The 23,993-nt window shown below is 37.1% G+C and overlaps 1 protein-coding gene across 1 annotated transcript in view; it reads left to right on the top strand.

Annotated features, from left to right (window-relative positions):
- b4galnt4b (beta-1,4-N-acetyl-galactosaminyl transferase 4b) overlaps positions 1-23,993 on the top strand; it is a gene marked incomplete at both ends in the record, with an annotated part of 108,469 nt that overhangs the window by 45,690 nt on the left and 38,786 nt on the right. Inside the window, 5 exons of the mRNA XM_081393940.1 lie at positions 12,903-13,001; positions 17,560-17,655; positions 18,692-18,782; positions 20,169-20,269; positions 20,858-20,925. Of these exons, the coding sequence (XP_081250066.1) occupies positions 12,903-13,001; positions 17,560-17,655; positions 18,692-18,782; positions 20,169-20,269; positions 20,858-20,925 (455 nt within the window). The remainder of the gene's footprint in view (positions 1-12,902; positions 13,002-17,559; positions 17,656-18,691; positions 18,783-20,168; positions 20,270-20,857; positions 20,926-23,993) is intronic.

Here is a 23,993-nt window from a genome sequence, read left to right as displayed (position 1 = left end):
TTGTCACAACAAGTAGGACAAAGTTTACCTCCAGAACATTAGGAAGGGGCTTTCAAAGAGTTTCCCAATTATATGTCTATCTTTCTTTTTAGTTTCTGTAATGTGAGTCTTTATCCTCTTCCTATTATCCTTGTGTGTGGACCCTTTTGTAGCAGGGCTATTCATGCTCCCACTGTCAATTTGTCTGCTTCTATGTCCTCTGATTAATGGCAGAGAAAACACAAATTGAAAGCCATCGTCTCTTGCGGATGAACATCTCTGTGTACAGTCCCCAGTCAGAAAAAAAAAATTATGATGGAGGCTTCATTCAAAAATTTCATGAGTATTATAACTTCTATATATATCATTTCAGCTAAACATGACTTCTAAGTTGGCTAAACAGAACAAAAAAGAACCAAAAAAGGTCTCCACCGTACTAAGCTTAACATGGCAGACCACGTTGTCAGATCACACACACAAGATTGCTTCACTCAAATCGAGTGTCAATGTGATAGACGAACAGGTTCTGGGCCCGGTTGCATGAAAGCCTTTAAAGGCCCACTGAAGTGTCTTGGAACGCACAGGTTTGTATGATGCTTTGACGTAATTTCCACTGAAAGATAAGACGGGACATTTTGAATGGTTCCTCCCCCTTTTAAAATAGCCAATAACGTTTAGTTTACCTCACAGACTTCAAGTCGTACTTTACAGCACCATGGAAGCGAATCAGAGTGCTGATGATACGTTGGATTCAGTAGTAGAGGTGTGAATAAATTCTAGCCATTTCATTCTTAACCAACGTACAGTTGGAAAACGGAATAAAACTTGAGTGTTTTAGCAACCAAATTCACATCTCCAACCCATATTGCTCAGTGACATGAGCAGGCAGATAATATTGTGTCAATGGTCACTTTGGCCAGGTGGTATTTATAGCATAGGGGGCGGGATGCTATAGATTCTAGAGAGCATTTGATTGGACAGAAGATGTGATGAGAAGCTGAAGTCTGTGGCAATGTCATAAAACTGTGATCCATTTTAGCGGAAGTGAGAGACTGTAAATTTTGAATGCTTATATCTCCTAAATGCGAATTTTGGCATTGTTTTGGAACACACCAGCTTATTCATAACTTTAAAGCTAACATATTCATACTAAGTATAAAAAAAAAAAAAAAAAAAAAACTTACATTTTGATTTCAGGGGGGCCTTTAAGTTAAGTTAAGAAAACCATTAGTTTTAAGGTTAAGGGTACCTTTAGGCTGTCATTAAGTATTTTCCCTTAATTACTTTAGAGTTCCCTTAAGTTCTGTTATGCCTTGCAACAAAGTCCTTATTAACCATTTAGCCCTTAAAAAAATGAAGAGATCAAAACAGGTCCCTTAAGTCATCTGCTGAACTCAAACGCAATGGATGATTTCATGTTAATTAATGGAGGAAGAGGAAATACTGATGTGTTTTAGCAATCAAAATAAGCCTGTTGAAAGTATGACGTCAAACAGTGTGTATTGTCAAAAATAGAATCGAATAAACACCAAAGCTTTTAGATTTTTTTCATCACTTCCACTGTGCACTTGAATTAATGATCTCATGCCAGTCTTTCATCTTGTGCGCAAGAGAGATATAGCGGCAGGCGTAGATTTTTTTTCCACATCTTTAAAAAATGAAGATTTTTTTTGTCCTTGGTCCATTTTGGTTTAGATTTCTTCTTTCCAGTAGCCTACTGTAATGCCGATTGGCAGACAGGACTAGGCACGTCGCGTCTAGGAAAAGACGCTCCGCTGCACTCAGCCAAAGGCAATGGATTTCTTTAAGAGTGTTGCAACAAACGTCTTAACCGTCACCTTTCCCTAAGTGTTTATTAAAGCTACAAGATAAAGTTGTGTGAATAGAATTCAAGGTCCACAACTTTCCTTTAATTATATAACTTAGGCAAGCTTTATAATGACTCTTTTAAAGCAGGATTTTAAAGCAAGGCTCTGACAACTCAAGTCAAGTCAAGTCATCTTCATTTATATAGCGCTTTTAACAATGTAGATTGTCTCAAAGCAGCTTTACAGAGATAAACGTATAATTTAAGGTAACAGAGATTGTTTCGGCTTTACAGCAGGGTTAAGTTATTTCCATCTAAAGTTAGTTTTAATTGATTTGCTTCTGTCGCAATGATCATTTGTTATTAAATTAGGGGCCGCTAAGACGACACTATTCTCTCTACACAGACTTTAAACGCGAACCTGTGAGAAACGCTGATGGCGTTCACATGCGCATTTAGAATGGGTTCTATAGTTATGTGCGTTTGAATATACGCAGGTTTGGAATTCCCTACAAGCCAAGCCTAAACAAAATACTTGTCTTTCCTTATAAATTTTGATAAGGAATTTTATTTTATTTGTTGCTTTGGGGTAGGACCGCGAGACGAATTTTCCCGACAACGCCTTATCTGTAGAGTGGTAGTGGGACCCTCCATAGGGAGAGAATAGTTGGCACTTCAGCACTGCGTTGTCATCAGTCCAGGCGAAGGTCCTTCGTCAGATCTGGATACGGCCTGGATCCGGCAGGCTGCAGGAAAACCTCGGGATAAACACAGACACTAAAATTAGCGTAGATGCCATTCTTCTTATGATGTAACGAGTACATCAGGATTTTTGGGAAGTGTTCCCGGTTCCGGCTGACCTACTATATGCAGCCTAACATTAATTTATAAAAGTCTATAATGTATTATGTGAAAGCTAGGTCAAAGAGATGTGTCTTTAATCTGGCTTTGAACTGACAGAGTGTGTCTGCTTCCTGGACAATGGTAGGAAGACTGTTCCAGAGTGTTGGTGCTAAATAGGAAAAGGATCTACCGCCAGCAGTCGATTTTGAAATTCTAGGTATTATCAACTGGCCGGAATTTTGAGATCGTAATAGACGTGACGGACTATAATGCGTTAAGAGCTCGCTCAAGTCCTGCGGAGCTAAACCATTCAGTGCTTTGTAAGTAATCAGCAATATTTTAAAATTGATGCGATGTTTAATAGGGAGCCAATGCAGTTTTGACAGAACTGGGCTAATATGGTCATACTTCCTGGTTCTGGTAAGAACTCGAGCTGCTGCGTTTTGAACCAGCTGTAGTTTGTTTATTAAGCGTGCAGGGCAACCACCCAGTAGAGCATTACAATAATCTAGCCTTGAAGTCATGAACGCATTAACTAATTGTTCCGCATTTGTCAATGAGAGCATATGGCGTAATTTAGATATATTTTTAAGATGAAAAAAAAAAAAAAAAAACTGTCCACAATGGGTGCATACAGAAACTGTCGAAGCATACTCTTTACTCTCTTGTTCTCAACTTCCTTTGGTTCTAAGCATGGTCTCAAACAATACTGAGTCGATCGTGCCCTGCGATGCGTTTTCATGAAAATCGAATGTAAAGAGTTTTATTTATAAAAACAGATTAGCTTATAACACTAGTATATAGGGCAGAGAGTAAGTAAAAGTAAATCGCAAGTTAATACCACTAACAAGGCTCAAAATAGCCTCACACTAACACGGGAGCATAATGAGGGTCCCTACATGCAAAACGAAGCATTGAGAACTTTGTAAGTGTACAGACAGTTTAATAAGAAGATACTTTATTGATCTTTAGGCTATTTTGAGCCTTGTTAGTGGTATTAACTAGCGATTTACTTTTACTTACTCTCTGCCCTATATACTAGTGTTATAAGCTAATCTGTTTTTATAAATAAAACTCTTTACATTCGATTTTCATGAAAACGCATCGCAGGGAACGATCGACTCGGTAACCATGTGTTAATTAACCCCAGGTTAATTTTTCACTTGATTTGTCCTTTAAGCTGTACCTTATCGTTAATACGTGTTTCCCGAAACGTTCTTAGTTAAATATACCTTCTGTAAGTCATACTTTCGGAAGGTTGGTCTGGACCACTCTTAGCTTTACCTTATCACTGTTGCAGGTCTATATGAATATAATTCTGAAGTTTTAATACACACAGACAGTGTTCAGTTAGGCTAATTCAAGTGTTTTCATGCAAAGAATAAAATTGTCATTACACTGATTGATAATAGAATTTTGATTATATTATTATATAGGCTATAATAAAATGTTATACATTTATTTTAATTAAAGAGTGCTTTTAAATTAAAGCCAGTGAAAGCATAGGCTACTGTCAGTTAAGTCCTATTCGGACGCTAATATTGATTCTAATATGGGCTCGTACAGTAAGTTGGTTATTTTAGTGCCGTCCGAATCCATAATATCAGTGTTTTTTTCACCCAACCCGCGTAAAAATCCCTGGCCAAATTAGTACCTACTGTTTTTTGACAAACAGGTTGTACGTTAATTTAATTGCCGTCTGAATCCACATCTCCGAGTTTACAAGAAGAGATTCAAAATCCACTGTTTAAATCCTTTTTGATCACTGCCGAGCACCGTACATGACGTACACTTTTATTACTGAAATGCTGGAAAGTATTTACAAGAACAATATTTCATCACAGCTCCACCTCAGCGAACAAAAATGGGAAAGAGAAGAAAGCACATAAATAATTGAAATGGTTATTATGGCAGCAATATATGATACAATTTTAAAATATGTAGGCAAGGCTATTATAGGCTATTATAGTTTGGGTTATTTTTTATAATATCCCATAAGTCCTAATAAATGCAATTTCAACTATTTATGAAGTGCTTATTTTATAAAGAACACCGCTTTCTCACATAAACAGCCCCTGCACGAGAGAATAATTGATTCTCGAGCCATTGATATCAACCAATTCAGCACCATCGCCACGGACAGCACCGGGTAACGTCGCACGTAAGAAGGTATATCTTAAGCGGCTTCCTAAGGTATAGTTCGGGGAACACGCCTAGAAATGGTATACCTTCAGTTAAGTTATCCCATAAGAGTCTTCGTAGCGAGCTAAGAGACAACGTTATCGGGAAACTCAGCCCAGACCCTTACCTTTAGTCATCTGATGACCTTCTCAAGATTAACTCCTGTGCGTTAATTAAAAAAGTTACACAAAGGTCCATAGAGGACAAAAATGTCGGTGTCAAAAAACTGTCGTAAAGTTTAAGCTTGGGAGCACAGACTTATGTTTGGTCTCATTTTAAAGAAGAACTATAACAGATTATTGTTGAAGTAAAAAAAGTTTAGAAAAGTAAAAAAAAAAAAAAAAAAAAAATTATATAAAATATATATTTTATGAAACATGTTGAACTCTAAAACTACTAGAAAATCAAAGCCATAAATCTAAAGAAGTTGTGTTCCAAATTTGAGGTTGATATCTCAATAAATGAGCTTCAAAATCAGATTTTGTTTGGGCGCAGTACCACATTTTTAGATTCCAGCAAAGCTCCACCGGTGCAAAACCACACTCTAATATCATTACCAACACACCCAGACAGCTACAGCTGCATAATTTATCCAATTTGCTCTATAATATGCATAAGCAGAAAACGATAGACCAAACCTGAGAAAATGGCACCATCTGGTAAAAAACAGTGAACATTTAAATGTTGAGGCCTTGCCAACAGAATGAAAGCCTATTAACAAAGATTGCATTATTTTATAGTTAAATGGCCCTACACTGTAAAAATAAAAGGTGCCTGGAGGAACCTTTTGGGATTCTTCACTTTGCCACACCGGCGGAACCGTCTTTAGATCCTCTAGGCACCCTTTAAAAAGGGGCGGTTTTCTGAGGAACCACAGTGGTTTTCTGAGGAACTCTTATATTAGGCACTGTGTGGAACCACTTTGGGTGCCTCCAGGAACCAAATTTCATTTTCTTCACATATTTAATTTCATGTTGTAACTATGGTTACCTTTGACTTCTATTATAATAAACAAATTGAACCAAATACAAAATAAGAATTGTTTATTACATATTTTATATTCATTTTTATACATACTCTTCTATGCACATAGGAAAAAAAGCTAACTATAGATTAATATCAATGAATACACAAAAAATAGTATAATACATAAGCAACACATGTTCCACGAAATAAATCAATGTAAACAAGTAATGAAAACTCGGTGAGTGTTTTAGCGCAATTTTCTCACCTCATGGGATCACAACACTAAGAGATAGTAAATCTTTTCCTGGATTTTTTTTTGTGCGTTCCCGAGATTAGACCTTCCTTAACATAATGCCGAAAACCCGAAGTCTCTAGGTGGTCTGGTTGAGGAGTAGATAGAAGTGCAAGATTGGTGCGCACAGACGCACAGAACAGAAATCATGAGTTAACAAGCGCAATTTTGTCCGGTGGAAAATTGCGCTAAAAATAATAATTTTGACTAATTAAAAATGCCCATCTTCACTTAACTTTAAAACATTTGTGTTTCAGTTCGATGGCAAGTCTGACATCACTGTTTCCAAGTCCAAAAGCTCTATCAGATGCCAAAAACAAACAAAAAGTGCTAATATGCACTCATTGTGCTGTAATATTCCTGAAAATTACGATCCTAACCTTTATCTCTATACCAAAATCTCTGATGGTTAGATATTCAGCTATTTTGAATCATAAAATGTTGAAGTCTGGGATGCCGTTAGACTGGAGACTAACGTACACTATGGCTTTTGAACAGCTTAAATGTGTGACTTGAATCAACAGTGTTCATAAATGGTTGTTGAGTATTCTCATGAAACAAGATAGAGGAAGTAGAGGCTTCGACCCGGAAACAGTATTAAGGTGCAGTACAATTATCTGTTGTTCTGTGAATGTTCACTGGTGAATTCCAGTCATTTCAATAAGAATACACACGATCAGCAATTCCGTTTGTGGTCAAAAATGTCACTATGGGACCAAGTTGGTGTGAGGTACTTAAAGAGTTAGAAAAGTGAAAAGGTGCCGCAGATTTGGTTTCCGTTTGTTTTTCCTCTTTTCTGGTGGATGGTCCAGGCACTTCAATGATTTTCAGGTCTACAGGAGGATTTTTATTCTTGTTCAAACTTGCATTTCAGCTTACCGAGATCCTTGAAAAGTACAAAATGTACTGTTAGTAATGTTATTAAAGTGATAGTTGTGAAATTTAAATAATTTCCACAGCCTTGTGACGTTCCAAACCTGTTTGACTTTCTGTCTGTGGAACCCAAAAGCAGATCTCAGGCCTAATGAAACCCCAGTCACCATTCAATTTCACTGCATGAAACACAAGCAGAAAAAAAAATGTGTAAATCATTCATGAAACCATTCTTGTGTACACTTGTCTGGTTCAATTCAATGCAACAATTTATGTAAAAATGGTTAAGCTCCAAAAATGTCCCAGAAAAGATCCTAAAAATAATCAATGAGTTCACAACTCATGTGTTATGGTCTTACAGTCTTCTGAAGGTCTATAAGGTCTATACAGTCTTCTGAAGCCATATAATAGCTTTTTCCTTTTTTTGTCGAAAAAGACTAAACTTGAAGTTATAATTCAGAGTTAAAATGTCTTATATTCAAATGCAAATGATAAAGATATAATAAAAAATGCCTATCATTATTTGTGAACCAAACCTGTGATATTATTTTTCTGAGTAACATGAATGAGATTTGAGAGCATGAGGGAAGATTTTCAGAGAATAACTGATTAAAAAACACAAGTACACAGTCAAACAATACAATTTCACACAGAGAAAGTTCATAGTAATTAAGTACTTGCATGTGGTGCAGGTAACTTACTGTAATTCAATGTTGCCACTGAAATGTTCAGGTTATTTTAGAAATGTAATGGTTGTTCTGGGGAAACAAAAGAACAAATCTGATTATTCACAACATAATATTTATTGACCAGTAAATGGCTTTAAAATGGTATTTGAGAGAATGAGAGCACCTGTAGTAAGTAAAGTTAGGCTAACATTAAACAAAAACAGACTATATTAACCTGCTTTTGTTATTCATAACAAACGCCAATGACGACAGCAGGAATCAGCTAAATTATAGGCTATATCAGCAATTTGAAGACACAGTTGTACAGAATATGTTGAATTGAATGACTAAATCAATCTAAGACAATAAGTCAGTAATTTCCATTTGTTCATTAGATCAACGTACGTTAGTTAGCATCGCGACTAAAACCTTCATACCAGATACTGTGCAATAAATGAGTGGTTAACACTGTAAAAACGTAGTAATGTATAATACATTTAGTTTATATGTGTGTTTGAATATATAGTGAGTAGACTCTGTATTTATATTTATTTGGCGAGTTTACAAACCTTGTAACGGAGAGCCGAACAAACGGTGGAAGCTTTGATGAGAGGAACCGTTACTTTCAAACCCGATGACGTCGATCAGCTGAGCTTTGTTGCGCGCGAGCAGCGCGAGCTTCACTGAAACGACGAGAGCAGAGGAATAGCAGCAGTTTCGCGACACAATAAAACTTTTCTCCTCCTGGTTCTTCTTCTTCATATTATTAATATTATTATTATTTTGGGTTGTTGTTTAAGGTTTAAATTACTCAATAAAATAGACCTATACTAAATAAATGTAAGCTACCCAAGTGAAAAAGACGTAGGCTACTGTTAAATGTATTAAAAATGCATTAAAGTATTTGTATTGTAGGTCTACTAAAAACACACTCAAGTACATTTTTAATACATTTAATAGTACGTCTTTTTCACCTGGGTATGTATACTGAATCAAACTTAAGTAGCCTATAATAATACAGTAATAATTATAGGATAATAATAATCGTATTCTGGCCTCACTGAACCATTGGGTTCCTCCAGATGCTGGCTTTAACATAAGAGATCTTCCAGGAACCACTTAAATGTTAAAAGATCTTCCAATAACCATTTTTTTGCATTCAAGTTCCTCTATTTTCTCCCAAAGCACTTTGAGGACTCATGGTAATGAAAAGGTGACTCCAGAAACTCTGAACTAAATACAAAGTGCTTAAAGGATCCCATAAGTTCCAGCAAGAACCTCAAAGATTGTCAATGCTCCTCCAGTAACCCTACTATAGGAGAAAGAGCTTTGAGGCACCTAAATTACATTTTGAAGTTCCTTGAGTATCCAACAGGATATTTGAGGCTCCTTTAGTTTTTACAGTGTAGGATTAAAAATTGCAGTTTTAATGGGTTTCAATGGGGACATGTTTATCCCCAAGGTCCTGAGTGGAACTATTTTGTGTACCTAGTGCAAAATAGTTTTATTAAAGGAAATGGGGGTGAAATAGTAAAATTCCTATAAAAATACACTCCTGTGTAAAAATGTGTGCAGTTGGCATTAACACAGGCAAAATGATTAAAAAAAAATGAAGAATTTTTACAAAGACAAAAATATCCAAAAAGTCGCACATGGGTTCAGCTAATTTTTCCTCAAAATGAGCAATAATGATACTGCATCTGGGCATTTTAGTGTTGTTGTTTTTGTCAATTCCATTATTAGGTGATTTGTCATTATTGTAATACAGTACTATTGCAGATGTGCTTAATTACCTCTACAAAGAGGGAGTATTTGCTTATCTAAAAAGTATAACCTACCCAATCATTACTGATTTTGGTTCTTCCAAATTAGACATTTTATACAGAAGCAGTTCTCTCACTTCGTCCCCTGGAAACACACATTGATCCCTTTCTCTCTCATTTCAACCATAAGCATCTAATCTCTGTCATATTATAATTTCATAAACTCTATTAATGCGGACCCTACAGGAAGCTTGACCTAGGAGTTGCTGTCTCAGAGGATCTATGACATAACATCTTGAACACCATACAGTATGTCCCATGGTTTACTACAGTGTAAAATACTATTCAGAGCACACCTAGCCAATGCTGTTCCATAAGACTTGGGATCCCGTTTTGAACTACATTAAAGGTCTACCTTGCTCACCGGTAACTGACAACAAATAATATTTGTCAGATATTAGAAGGAACTTTTACTTTTTCTCTTCACTGTTTCTTGTCCATTTGTGGAATGGGGGAATCATGGAAGAGATTAATAATGGACAATATCTTAGTGTTTACCCTGATCATCAGTGTACCATTCTGTATTGTCACACAAAATGATTACATAAAAAAAAATATATTACCCTAACTCCCCACCCTATATCGTCTGTCAATGCTCACAATAAATAAGCCCCATCTCTTCTCCCCCACTAATGTAAATAAGAAGAATTCATTAACCTTGCTGATAATCCTAGGTTCTGCTTCCAGGGTGTTGGTGGGAGCCATCTGGTTAACATTGCTGTCTTGTCAGAGAGCAGAGAGGAGATCCAGATCTCACTTATTTATGAGTCCTGCCCTCGGTCTCGCGTTTGGGTCAGATCTACCAAACACTTAGACAGCAGTGGTTAACATTAGGCTTGCAGAACAGCTGGGAGGCCGATTGCACAGACACCATTAGCCGGGATGAAGCCTGCCTTCTGGACTGCACGACAGGGGCACATAGCTTAATTGGGATAGATGAGCTTTTAGGCTTGTCTTCGTTATTTTGTGTAGTTGAAAGTGACTTTAATTTGTCTTGAAGGCAATGCAGACAGAATACTGATCTAAAATAACTGTTTCCTACACTGTTATTTACAGCACAGTATTGTGACCACTGAAGTGAAGACCGATTGCAGAATAAATGACTCTCATGAGTTGTTTTTTTATTCTGAATGAAAAACATACAGCACGTCCTGTGTAGTCAAATAACCAAATGAATTATGCATTAAATTGACCGAAAGTGGTGGTAAAGACAATGTTAAAATTGAAAACAAATTATATTGTTCACCTTTTGAATCACAGTTTCCACACAGATATTAAGCAGCACAGCTGATTTCTAAAGGATTTTTTTTCTTCTCTTTCTCTGTCTCCCTCTTTGATTGTTCATCAGACTATGGAGGAGTGTGAGAGAGAGGAGTTCATGATCTGTACCATCTTGTTCACAGCATACAGATGAATACAGACTCTTTTCCCTGGATTTCTATTGTGGGATCGGACATTGCTTTGTTGTTACTGTTCAAATCTCTGAAGTCTGAGAGTTTTTTATAGAGAACTGTCAAATAAATGTTACCATTTACGTTACTCCTGTATCTCCACTTTATTTTTGGTACATTTTATGTTTGTAAAGTGTAACACTAGTACACACACACACACACACACACACACACGCACACACACACACACACACACACACACACACACACACACACACACACACACACACACACACACACACACACACACACACACCTGTGTCAAAGTGTTCCCATTCCAATAATTCAATTCATCAAACTTTTTTATAGTCGTCAATGAACTTGCAATTTTGGTTGTGCAATTCATTAACCCCAACCCACTCAACATGACACAGACAAAAGCAGGAGCTTAAGTGCTTTTCCTTCTCTCAGCACTTAATATTGCAGTTTCATTCACAGGCAGGGCTTCTAAAGGAAACGTGTGCTTGTTATTGGGCCCTGGAACTCTTCCAGTCATTTTTAATGTGATTTGTAGTGGCTCTCACCTGGATGGAAACATTTCTTCAAGAGAAGTTCTTCATCTGCTCCACTCAGTCATTGTTTTGATAGGGACTAATTCACAGTTCAATTCACAATTCACCTGCACATGTCCTTCTGAATCTCAAGACCAGCAAGACATGTAGAGTAAAAAGTCTTATTTATAGAACATTTTTCTATGGATGTGTAATATTTCCTTTGACTGTGATGAGTAGTATAAGTGGTATATCATTTTGCATTTAGGAAACATACATTGTCTGTTTTGTCATTTAAGCAGGCCTTAACGGTAAAACAGTGTTGAATATTTAAAGGGGCCACATCATACCATTTTTTACAATTATATATTTTTCCCTCTGCGGCCCAATTTCAATGCTTATGATGTTCCTCATTTGCATGTTGCTTTGGATAAAAGCATCTGATAAATGAATAATTGTAAATAATATTAATGAGAGTTTCATGCACTAAAACAGTTTTAGATTTGCAGTCAGAACATTTCCAGAACATCAGAACAGAGCAAAAGTCCACATTTTAATTAAAAATTAAATACCTTTTAAAACTGAATAAATTGTCCTCCAAACTGACATTTTCCAATGACACATTATTAGTGAATAGTACACTATGCAACTTTTGGCGCTCTCTAGCATTTAATAAACAAAACTGCATGTATCCGGAGCTACTTTTTTCTGTTTATGTATATGACGAGTCACGCAGGTACTGGGCTACTCTGCAGTGGTTGTCGTCCCACATGGTCTAAAATAGTCTGAATATAAACACTTATTATTAGGGGTGTAACAATACCCTTATGTCACGATTCGATACATATCATGATACTGAACGAATATGCTTGCACTCTGTCACTGACTAGATATATTTAAAATAATGTAGGCCACTTTTTACTGGTAACATAAGACATTTGGCATTATCAGGACCCACAAATATTCCCCAATTGCATTATTATACATTATACATTATATTCAACATTATATATAGCAGTTTAATGTAGGACTGACACTAAAACTCTGAAAACTTGATTTTTTTTCTCACACATTTTTTATTTTGGTTGAACTATAGCCTACACAATACATATTGTCACCATGATGCATATTGTTGCATTTTTGTATCGTGATATATTGTGATACGCTATATTGTTACACCCCTACTTATTATAGGCATTACCTTAGTGATTCAGGATAAGACAAAAACACGCTTTGGAAGATGGATTCATGATGCACTCACTCATATCAATTTTATAGATTTTGCAAAGTGTACCTTCAAATAAAGCTATACATAATTGGACATCAGTCTAATTCAATGTCATCTCATTGGTTTATTGAGGAAAAAAACGAATCAATCTTTAATTTCTTGATTCAAGCTGCACTAAACACTGTATTTTGGCATTATATGAATAGTAGTATAGCACAGGCGCTGAGTGTTGCTTGAAAATGTCTATGAGCCATCTCTTTATGTAAGGTCACTAAGCACACCTTGTTCCTGCTGTTTCAGGGGGAAGAGCTCAATGAATCTGCTCAGGAGAGTCGTGCCAACGCTGAGATGCACAGACTCCTCGGCCAGAAGTTCCTCAGGTTGCCATGGAAACCAGAGGTAAAACATCCTTTTATAGTGTTAGAAACGTACACTTTAGTTTCCTACAAAGAAGACATTCCTACATAATGTGTATGATAATGTGTAATACTCAAAACCACACTGGCAGTGTGCAATATAGCTGTGAATCTCTCTCACGCTCTCGCTCTCATTGTGTGTGATTTCCTTAGGGAGGCTCATCCTCCCTTAGCTCTGCATCCCGCCAGGAATCATACTAAAATTACATGAACAGGTGGCCGAAAAGACAAGAGAACAACAGGCGCTGTATTGATGATGAACCAGCCAGTTCTGCTTAGCCCTGCTATCTTGTTTTATATATAAAAATGATTTAGACACCCACAAACACCTGAATATCAAGCTGTAAAGGGAATTTATTATGCCCTTTTTTACAAGATGTAATATAAATTTCAGGTGTCCCCAGAATATATCTGTGAAGATTCAGCTCAAAATACCTCACAGATCATGTAGTATACCATGTTGTAAATGACCATTTTTGAGTGGAAGGAAAAACATTCTGTTTTCGTGTATGTATCTTTAAATGCAAATGAGCTGCTGCTCCCCATCCTGCTTTCCAGGAGTGGGCGGAACCTTTACAGCTCGTGCCTCGAATACTCTGCCAAAAACTAAAATATCTGTTTGGTTTTGATTATCAACTCTATTGCAGTCACGCTCACATGACATTGTAGTTCTTCATCATCACGAAAGTTTATTATCTGCATGCGTTTTAAAGGGGTCCTATAATGCCTTTCCATTTTTTAAACTTTAGTTAGTGTGTAATTTTGCTGTTTGAGCATAAAAAACTATCTGCAAGGTTACAAAGCTCAAAGCTCACTCCAAAGGGAGATACTTTATTTAACAAAGTATTTTTTTAAAGAACTACAACAAACGGCTCGTTTGGACCACATAAAAACGTGGCTCGCAAGCCATAGGTTTCAGAGCTCTGTTCTAGGGGAACCCCTGCCCATAAAAATTTAAGCTTTGCCCGAGGGCAGAATGTACGGAGGCCGACCGTTGTGATTTCCATGCAATGCATACCAAGGTGCAATGCCCATCTCTAGACTCGAGTCTGGCAACCTGTTTATATGCTTGGGTGAACCTTGTGATGTCATCGCACTGCGTCTGCCAGTGGCTTAGTGTCACATGTGTCTCAGACACTCCGGGTTCTGCGGGATGCGTCCCCATAGCATAATTCGACACAGTGTGGAGTTCCTTGGAAAGGGAACATGTATTATTAAACATGCTTTCATATAGGGCTGTGTGGTATATCGAGTTTGTACAATATATCGATATATTTTTTTGAAACGATATGGAATGAGGCAAAACCGTTTATATCGATACAGTAGTTTGATACGAGCACATCTGAAAAACAGCGGAAGACGCAGTGTGAGCTGCCGCAGTGAAAGTACATAGTACAATTTGTCCTAAACATGACACAAGCTTATATTAAGGGCTTCAAAATAACTGGTAAGATATAGTTAACAAGTTTAAAGCAGCTTGCCCTGTCAGATGCTTACTGACAGATACTGTTGCTGACTGACAGATAAATACTTGCGCTGTTTAATGCGTTTGAGATGTGTTGCTTTCCGCAGTGCTTAACTTACATTTCACAGGTATATTCTCCATCTGTAAATGTTAGAAAGTCAAACAAATATGTCCATTTCACTGTCAGGAGAGGACGGGCTTCTGCAATTGAATCTCTGCTAATATTCAAGCTTCCGTGAATGAGCGACGCCGCGCGCATGCGGGCCAAACAGATGGAGCACAATAGAATAGTAGCGCAATAATTCTGGCTAAAATATAGCCTTCATATTGCTAAAATATTTGTTGTTGGAAACAATAAATATGCCATATGGGGAATTTTAAACTTACAAGTATATTTTTATGAAAGTGACCATTATAACGGGGTAATCAAACGCAGGCTAATAGTTGAAGTTCTTTTGTTTTTATTTTAATTTTTAGTTTAGCCTTTAGTCAATTTAAAAACAAAAGCATTATTTTTGTTAGAATGTAATGTGATTTTAACCACCTTTTTGCACATAATATATTGCATAGCCTACATTACATTCACTATATTTGTTTCCATATCCTCCAATATCAACACTGTTTGTAGGATATCATTGGGCAGGATGAAAATGGCATGTTTTTTAAATAAATACAGATTTTCTTTATCCAAATGGAAAAATGTAGAAAGTACCGAGATATATATCGTATATCGCCATTTAACCCAAAAATACCGAGATATGATTTTTTGGCCATATCGCCCAGCCCTACTTTCATAGCATTTTTTTTCATGGTATGACCCTTAAGCAACATGTCTATATACCGTACATAAAGTGACTTCAATATTGTAGCTTTTTTCTAAATACTGTGAAATAGATTTCCGATCGATAAGCCAACAGTCCTTATCTTCTCTCCCCACCTCATCGACATAGCAGGCAAGGAGACCAGACACTATGTGTGATAATGAAGAGACAATGATCAAAGAGGGTCCCTGACCGCATGCTGCCCCCAAGGCCCCCTTCCTTTGGGCCTGTGACAGATGAGCTCCTTGTTTGACACTGAAGTTTCAGTTGCGGGCGAACCCTCCAGGAAGTTACGAGAGCACAAAAGCTCTTATGAGGCATGTGATTTAGGGAGCACCAGATGCCAGAAATAGCGATGGCGCAAAGACATCACACAGGAGTCCTTGTGCTGCCCTGTTCTCCCGCCGTCTATTTTATTGGATATGTGTCAATTGTTTGTCAGATATTTATCCACAATGATACACAGCAGAGAGAAAAAAATACCCCAGTGCAGAGATAACCTCTGTTTTTATCCATTGATTTATGTGCTTTCCTCTGTGTTATTGAATGTCATTATATGGCCAGAATAACCAGACTGGGAAATATATCATCAAGGCTTTGGCTTGAAGCAAAGTGAGACAAAAGATCTCAGGCCATTCATTCACACTCCATATGCCGCGGCATAAGATGCTCTTATCGTGCACTGCAGAATGTATTTTATAGTTACTTATAATTCAGAGATAAAGGGAAGATGAATGCTATTCATTTTGTGTGACAACACAAGATTCACAGGTATTTATATCATACCTTATTCTAACAAGTACAGACAAGTCTATTACTGATACACAACGAGACTATTTAAATATTTTTTTTATCATACCTCTGGGGGATTATGGTAGAAAATCCCATTTTTTCATGATTTATGGTGCATTTATATTACATCGCTCGTTTTTATATAGATGCTGTCACAATCTCATTGTTTCCCTTTGCGCAAAACAAACCAGGGTGACAGTTATTCATCTATTCTGAGCATGTGAAAATTTAAATGGTACACTTGATAATGCCCAGAGCTAAATCCACCGTACCACCTGTGACCACATTGCATACTTTCTTTTCCCTTGACGGAACCCTTGCCATGTGTTAATGCGCCGTGGAGTCGCAATCCAGTTGTGCCAATGACAGCTGTAACCATGCCCAAGATTTCTTAGATTTCTGTGGTGTCCTGTCCGCCTCTGAGTGGGTGGGATGCCAATCCCACCATTCACATCAGATGCAATTATATAGGCTAAATTTAAACGTAGCTGTGAGGAAAGAGACCTTATGACTGACAGAAGGGGAAAGGCAATGTAATGTGAGCTCACCTGCATGGTGAGTAATGCTTGTCTCTGTCACCGCCACCACCAGGAGAATTACAGAAAGATAAAGGGTGGTGAAGAATTCAGTACATGAAGATTTGCAAAGGTGCACACATTTCCTGCTAAATCCCACCACTGCTGCACCACCAACTCATAAATTCTTCATTAAATCGTGAGCATGAAGTTGTTGGTAATGCATTGCCCAATTTTCCTGTTTATGACAATTGGTTTTTTACTGAAAGCATTTCTGCGTATCCAATATACAAGTAATCACTCTGCAAACTGTGAGCATTTTGTCGTATCCAGCTTTCCGTGCCAAAACATGATAATTGTTATTTTCCTCCTGAGGAGAAATATATATTATTGGTATTAGGCCACTACATAGTTATATTACAATTAATGTTAAAATCAAAGAGGTCTCTAGCAACTGGAGAAAGGTATCTGTTAGCGTTCCCATTCCCATTTACTCAGTGTTGAGCTGGAGAAAGATGCTTTTTGCCCCATATGGTATAGTTATGACATTTACAGTACCAGCAGGGGAGTAACTGGATCATTATGCCAAACCTTGACCTTTTGGTTTAAAACTACACTGTTTCTTTAAAATTGCTTGGACCAACATTATATTTATACATTTATAGTTCATTTACAGTTTACTGTTACTCTTTTGCCTTTATGGTAGTGGCATATTGACAGATTGATTATCAATTTCAAATATGCTTTTTGTCTGGCTGTTCAGTGTATAATCTGGGTCTGTGTGAATGCCTGGGGTCCTGGTTTCACCTGTAAATCAATTGTTAATTCAGCCAATTTTATTTTTATTTTAAAGTTTTTTTAATCACTGGACATTTGCTTTTTCCTTCAAATCAATGCTGGTTAGACATGAAGCAAAGGCTGATTCTCTTTTTTTTTGTTCTCTATCAGTATAAAGGTCAGGCCAATCTGCATGTGTTTGAAGACTGGTGTGGTTCATCTATCTCCCAGCTCAGGAAGAATCTTCATTTTCCTCTCTACCCACATGTAAGTTTCTCAGACACTGAAAGAAAGAGTTTGATAGAACAATTAAGATGAACTTGCTTGTTTGAGTGATAAATAAAAGTCAGTATATTATTTTAATATATAAAATATAAAAAAAAAAAAATATATATATATATATATATATATATATATATATATATATATATATATATATATATATATATATATATATATATATATATATATATATATACACAGTGCTATGCATAAGTTTAGACACCCATGCTAAAGTTGACTAAAAAGAGGAATAAAAAAATCATCTTTTGGAAATTGAACTTAATGCCTTAATTAAAAAATTTTAAGGACACCAATTTTCTTTGTAAATGAATAATGTATCGTAAATAAATAAATGTTCTTCCTTAAAATACAGGGTGCATACGTTTGGCCACCCCTATGTTAAATTCCCATAGAGGCAGGCAGATCTTTATTTTTAAAGGCCAGTTACTTCATGGATCCAGCATACTATGCATCCTGATAAAGTTCCCTTGGCCTTTGGAATTAAAATAGCCCCACATCATCACATAGCCTTCTCCATACCTAGAGATTGGCATGGTTTTATTTCAGTTAGCCTAAGAGCTGGTTTAATTTGCATTGAGAGATGATCTTATGGAAAATACTCCATGCCAATCTCTAGGTATGGTTTTCACTCCATTTAAGTGAAATTATTGAACTTAAATATATGAGCGTGATAAAAATGATCATTCTAGAAGAAAATTTCAGATGGCACATAGAGGCTTTTGCATCTGAACTCTTCATATATATATATATATATATATATATATATATATATAATTTTCAATATTTTTATTAACAAAACCCAAATGTTGGCCTATTTTTGCTTGTGGCAGTATGTTTTACAGCCAGAGTTAATATAATTTCTTTTCACAGTGTTTTGAAGCTGTCTGTTTATTCTTCTTAGAAGTCGTTTTGAGGTGTGATTCTGTGAATTATTGTTTGTGCCTTGGGTTTAAGAGTGAATAGGCCTACAGATGATTTTATATTTAATTCATCCCCACAGACCAGGACCACACTGAAGAAAATTGCAGTGGCTCCAAAGTGGAAGAATTATGGCCTTAGAGTCTTTGGATTCATTCATCCTTACAAAGATGGTTAGTGTATTTCATCAAGGTTTTTGTTTCATTACAGGGATTTCATCTATACAGTATTTTTTTAACAAACATGATTTATGAACTTTTGAAATATTATGGATTTGTTTTTATCATAATTAAAATCAAACACATTCTCATTTAATTTCTAATGCCTTCAAAAATGCACAATAATTTATGCAATTGCTGTGCATTGATATCCTTGTTCAGTAACTAAATCAATCTGTCCTATTGGTGGTGGTAACTAAATTGGTGGTGGTAACTAAATCAACCATTGGTTGAGGAGATCCCCCCCCCCTCCCATAGAATTTAGAGTCTTTTCTTCCATCATGGATTTTTTTTTTTTTTTTTTTGCCATCCTACATGATTCAGCTTGTATTAAACAGATGGCTTGACATTCAGCTGTAGCATTTTATGATATAACTTGGACTGCATTGGTCCCTTAGGGATCTCAAACCATTCAGGTCTGTAGACAGCATAGCAGATATAGATCATTATATTATCCAGCCTGATCGTTTTCACCTGATTTGTTCCACTGTTTACACATTTATGGAGAGAGTCTTGTCATCTGTCCAAAGGACAATGTTTCAGAAGCGCTTTCAGAAGTGAAACATCTGGTGCATTACTTTATACCATTTTGTTTGAAGTCATGAACACAGGCATTATTGAATTCCAAAGGTACTTTATCATCAGTAACTAGTTATTTTTTATCGTAATAAAATGTGTTCTGTGTAAATAAAAAGGGTGAATAGAAATACATACTAGTAGTGATTAATGCCCAATTCTAAAAGCTTCTCAAACCTTTGTGCTGTACCATCACACACGTGCAATGCATACACATTAAGTGTTGCTTTGTGTTCGAAGTGTTCCTCAAAGCAGGATTGACTGGGGTGTAAGAGATCTGAATATTGCCAAAGCTGACAGGACGTCTAAAGGCACACAGAAACCATTATTTCAACGGATTCCCTGCAATCAGCACATTTTGCACACTCTGCTTAACCTGATAAGAAAACGCTGCTGTGAGGACTACTGTATGAGCCCTGATGTGTGCAGGCGTGCTCATGTTTGCAGGGGAAAAGTTATGAGACTTAAGACTTATGAGACGTTTTCATTAACAAATAACCAGGGTCGCTGAGTCAGGCTTTTGACTGTGGTGCACTAGCTCACAAAACAATCAGATAAGGAAGAGCTACTGTCAATTTAAGGTATATAGCGGAGAACTACAGACAGCCAGAATAAAGCCACTAGCACTGCTGGGTGATAGACTACTGCGAGATCCCTATGACTGCCAAACAACATCTTATCAAAGGAAGCTTAGAAGTGAGAATCTGCTGGTCAGTCATAAGGTTATGCAGTACAACTCTCTAAATGATGCATTATTTATTTCAGGGGATTTCCAGTTCGCCATAGCATCGGATGATAACTCTGAACTGTGGCTAAGCTCAGATGAGAGTCCACTCAATGCCCGGCTCCTGGTGTATGTGGGACAGGTGTGTACTATGATGCATGGCTCCTAAATAAACCAGGCTGCACTTCTGAACAACTTCATACCTACAGTAAAAGGGCTGAGTTTATTTTTATCTGTTTTTTGTTGTTGATTTTTTTGTCTGACATAGGGGCAGGGAAATGTCAGAATTGAAAAATGACTAAATTTATGAGTGTGTAGCCTATTTTAATTGAATTGGCCACACCCCATCTATCTATCTATCTATCTATCTATCTATCTATCTATCTATCTATCTATCTATCTATCTATCTATCTATCTGTCTGTCTGTCTGTCTGTCTGTCTGTCTGTCTGTCTGTCTGTCTGTCTGTCTGTCTGTCTGTCTGTCTGTCTGTCTGTCTGTCTGTCTGTCTGTCTGTCTGTCTGTCTGTCTGTCTGTCTGTCTGTCTTAATTCACTTTTATTCTTCTTCCTAACATTCAAATTGCAAGTTAGCTTCCTCTTTAATACCTCAATTAAATTGTAATTTAAAACGCCCTCTCAATTCAATTCTGAATAGTACAAGCCTGGATATTGTGTCCTGTGTGTCCGTGCTGGAGATGAGTTACAGTCTCTGTTGTCTGTTGTCATATAGCACGGCTCAGAGTGGACAGCTCCAGGAGAGTTCAGCAAGTTCAGATCCCAAACTTCCAAACCTGTGCGGTGAGTGTCATACAGCATATGTTTCCTGGATTTATCCTCATAATTAAATGCATATTAGGAGAGTGTGACTAAAGGGTTGTCTGCAACATGGAAAGGTACTTGCCAGCTCATTGCTTTATACAGCTATACAGTACGTTTAAATATGCTGTGCTCTGGATGAGCAGCAATGAGTGAGACAGGATGTTAAGATCACAGTTGTGGTAAGTGACACATTAACTTGTCATTTCTTCTCAAGATGAACACTGATGTTAATTTTTTTCATTTGTCACTGCTTTTATTATTTCGCAGAGGGTATGAACATGCATATTCATCACACATATCCCTGGTTTCACAAAAAAGGCTTAAGCCATTCCCAGACTAAAATGCATGTTTGAGCTGTTTTAACTGAAAGCAACTTGCAAACTAGTCTAAGCCCTGTCTGTGAAACCAGGCCACATATTTGTATTTGTAAATTGAGTTTAAATAACCTGAAAAACAGTCATGCCACCAAACTTTTTGAATGAGTGAAAACATTCAAGATATTTTCCGCCATTCCTTATCCATTCACATTAAATCGAGGTGTATGCACCTTATATACTTTATGCCCATAATGATTTAAGACCGCACACGCTCAACTTCACTGTTAAATGAACAGGCATCAGGGGCAATTACTGTAACTGTAAGCGTGCTGCCGAATAGGTGTCTGCAGAGACAGTGTGATTGGGAATAACAAGGGGACACATTAAATAGTAGTTTGTCAGAGTGAAGTGTCATGTCGTCCGTTTGAATCGCCCTTGTCGGTCTTCTCCAGCCACTACTGATTGGCGCAGAAGTCGAGCTTCGGTGTAAATAGTGTGAGCCGCTGAATTATTCATCAGCAGTGTCAGTCTAAAAGCAAGCGTGTACATGTTCCAGAATATTTTAGTGCCAATAAAAATGAGCATGCTTATTGGCACTCCAGAGGGAAAGGCAGAGAAGTGCCTCCTCTTTTCAGCGAGCTTTGACAATGGCCTGGCAACGGTTCAAACTGCCACAAGAGTGTCTTTGATATCCTCTGCTTTTCTAGTTGAGGATGTCAGGATATAAACTTTTTTTGACTTCTGTTCAACTTGAGTTAGACGACTTTCTGTCTACGTACCTCAGTTCACTGTTTGCTTTCATTTTGCCCTTCGATTGGGGCTTGTTAGTTTGGTGATAGACAGAGCAGTGTAGGCCAATGCGTCATATAGACTAATGGGGTGGATTTTAGAGAGCAAAAATGGCAAATGTCTGACAGGATTGTCTGGAATTCCCATAGTTGCTGGGCAAAATAGCGCACTAATGAACTACAGGGAAAAGTTTACAGAGCAATCAAGAGGCGAGACATGCCTGTCAGTTGTGGATGACAGAAACTAGGAAGATGCTTTAAGAAATTAGCTTAATACATGCCCAAACATCTCCATATAATATATTTCCACACAACCCCCCTGTCTCTCTCTCTCTCTCTCTCTCTCTCTCTCTCTCTCTCTCTCTCTCTCTCTCTCTCTCTCTCTCTCTCTCTCTCTCTCTCTCTCTCTCTCTCTCTAATAAATAAGAAATATATCATTTTAATTTATGTAATGTACATGAGACTCTGTGTCTTACTCTTATGTAGTATTTTCATGTATCACTTACATAATAGAATGGAGAATATCTATTTTGCCCTCCACGGCTGAAAGAAAGAAAGGGCAGAGTAACTCAGAGTCTTAGATACTGCAACTGACATTTATGGCAATATGTCAGTTCTACAGGGCCAGCAGAGGTCAACCTCTCTTGACATTTTAGAAGTATCTGTCACAAGTGTGCTGGGAAATGTTAAAAGCAGTTTCAGTTCACTAAATATACTGTATAAATGTATCTATCAACTGGACTTTTTAATGCTAGTACATTTACACTGCCACTATAAATCCATCCATCCGTCCATCAATCCATCCATCCAGTATATATACAAATTGCAACTATAAAAGTGCTAATGTGAATGTACAAGTACTAGAATTAAATGTTCATTTATTCATTTTTTATACAGTGTAGTCCAAAGACTCCATCCTAAATTTTCAAATATTTATACTGTCTAATTCAGTGGATCATACTATTATTCTCTGTTTTTCTGTATTCAGTTCAGGCAACTGTTGTTTTTCAAGCCTGTCCTGTCTGTTTGTTGTCCGCTAATCTGTGCATAAATTACTTGATTACTTCCCAAAATGAACAAACAAGAAACTTTACTCAAGAGGGAATTTGCATTTTAAAATACTTAGCAATCTCCCTTCTAAGGTTTGTTTTTAATTCAAATTTGTGTGCCAACGCTCACTTTCATGTTACATTAGGTTTATGCAAATGTCTGGAGCATTAATTAATGAAGTCAGGATAGTGGGTGCTGTCATCAAAATGAACTAGATAAATATTGGTTTTATTTATCTAGCTCATTTTGATGACAGCACCCACTATCCTGACTTCATTAATTAATGCTCCAGACATTTGCATAAAGTAGTGGGGAAAATGCATTGTTAGCTTCAGATTGTCTGAAGAAAGAAGTCCAGACATGCCTTAGTATTACAGTATTGCAATGCAACTCAGAGTCTGCCAACAACTTCTTATAGGAAAGAGTACGAGGGAGAGCAGGTGGGGCAAATTAACCAAATCAGGTGACAACAAGGATTGGGTTAAGACAATGGACAGCGGAGAACATGGGACATAGAAACACACAAAACAAAGCCATGTGTCCGCACAAAACATGACATCAGAACACTCAACCAATGAGAGTTATATTAAAAATGTCCTGGCTCTTCCAAGCTTTATAATGGGAGTGAATGGGTATGTTTTTTTGGAAGTCCATCAAAGCGCATCCATCCATGATAAAAGTGCTCCACACGGCTCTGGCGGGTTAATAAAGTCAGCCCTGTGTCAAATCGATGCGTCCGGCCGTCTGCTGGAAGCTAGTTATTTTAGTTGATAAAGTTTTAAATATGGATATTTTTCTTTCATGAACGCATCACTTCACTTCAGAAGGCCTTTATTAACCTCCGAATCTGCGTGACACCTGGCTCCCATCCCCCATTGAAAAGAGCCAGGTG

The sequence above is a fragment of the Scardinius erythrophthalmus genome (genome assembly GCF_964197995.2).
Source record: "Scardinius erythrophthalmus genome assembly, chromosome: 2".
In the NCBI taxonomy this organism is placed as follows: Eukaryota; Metazoa; Chordata; class Actinopteri; order Cypriniformes; family Leuciscidae; genus Scardinius; species Scardinius erythrophthalmus.
This window is presented reverse-complemented; position numbering and strand designations above follow the sequence as displayed.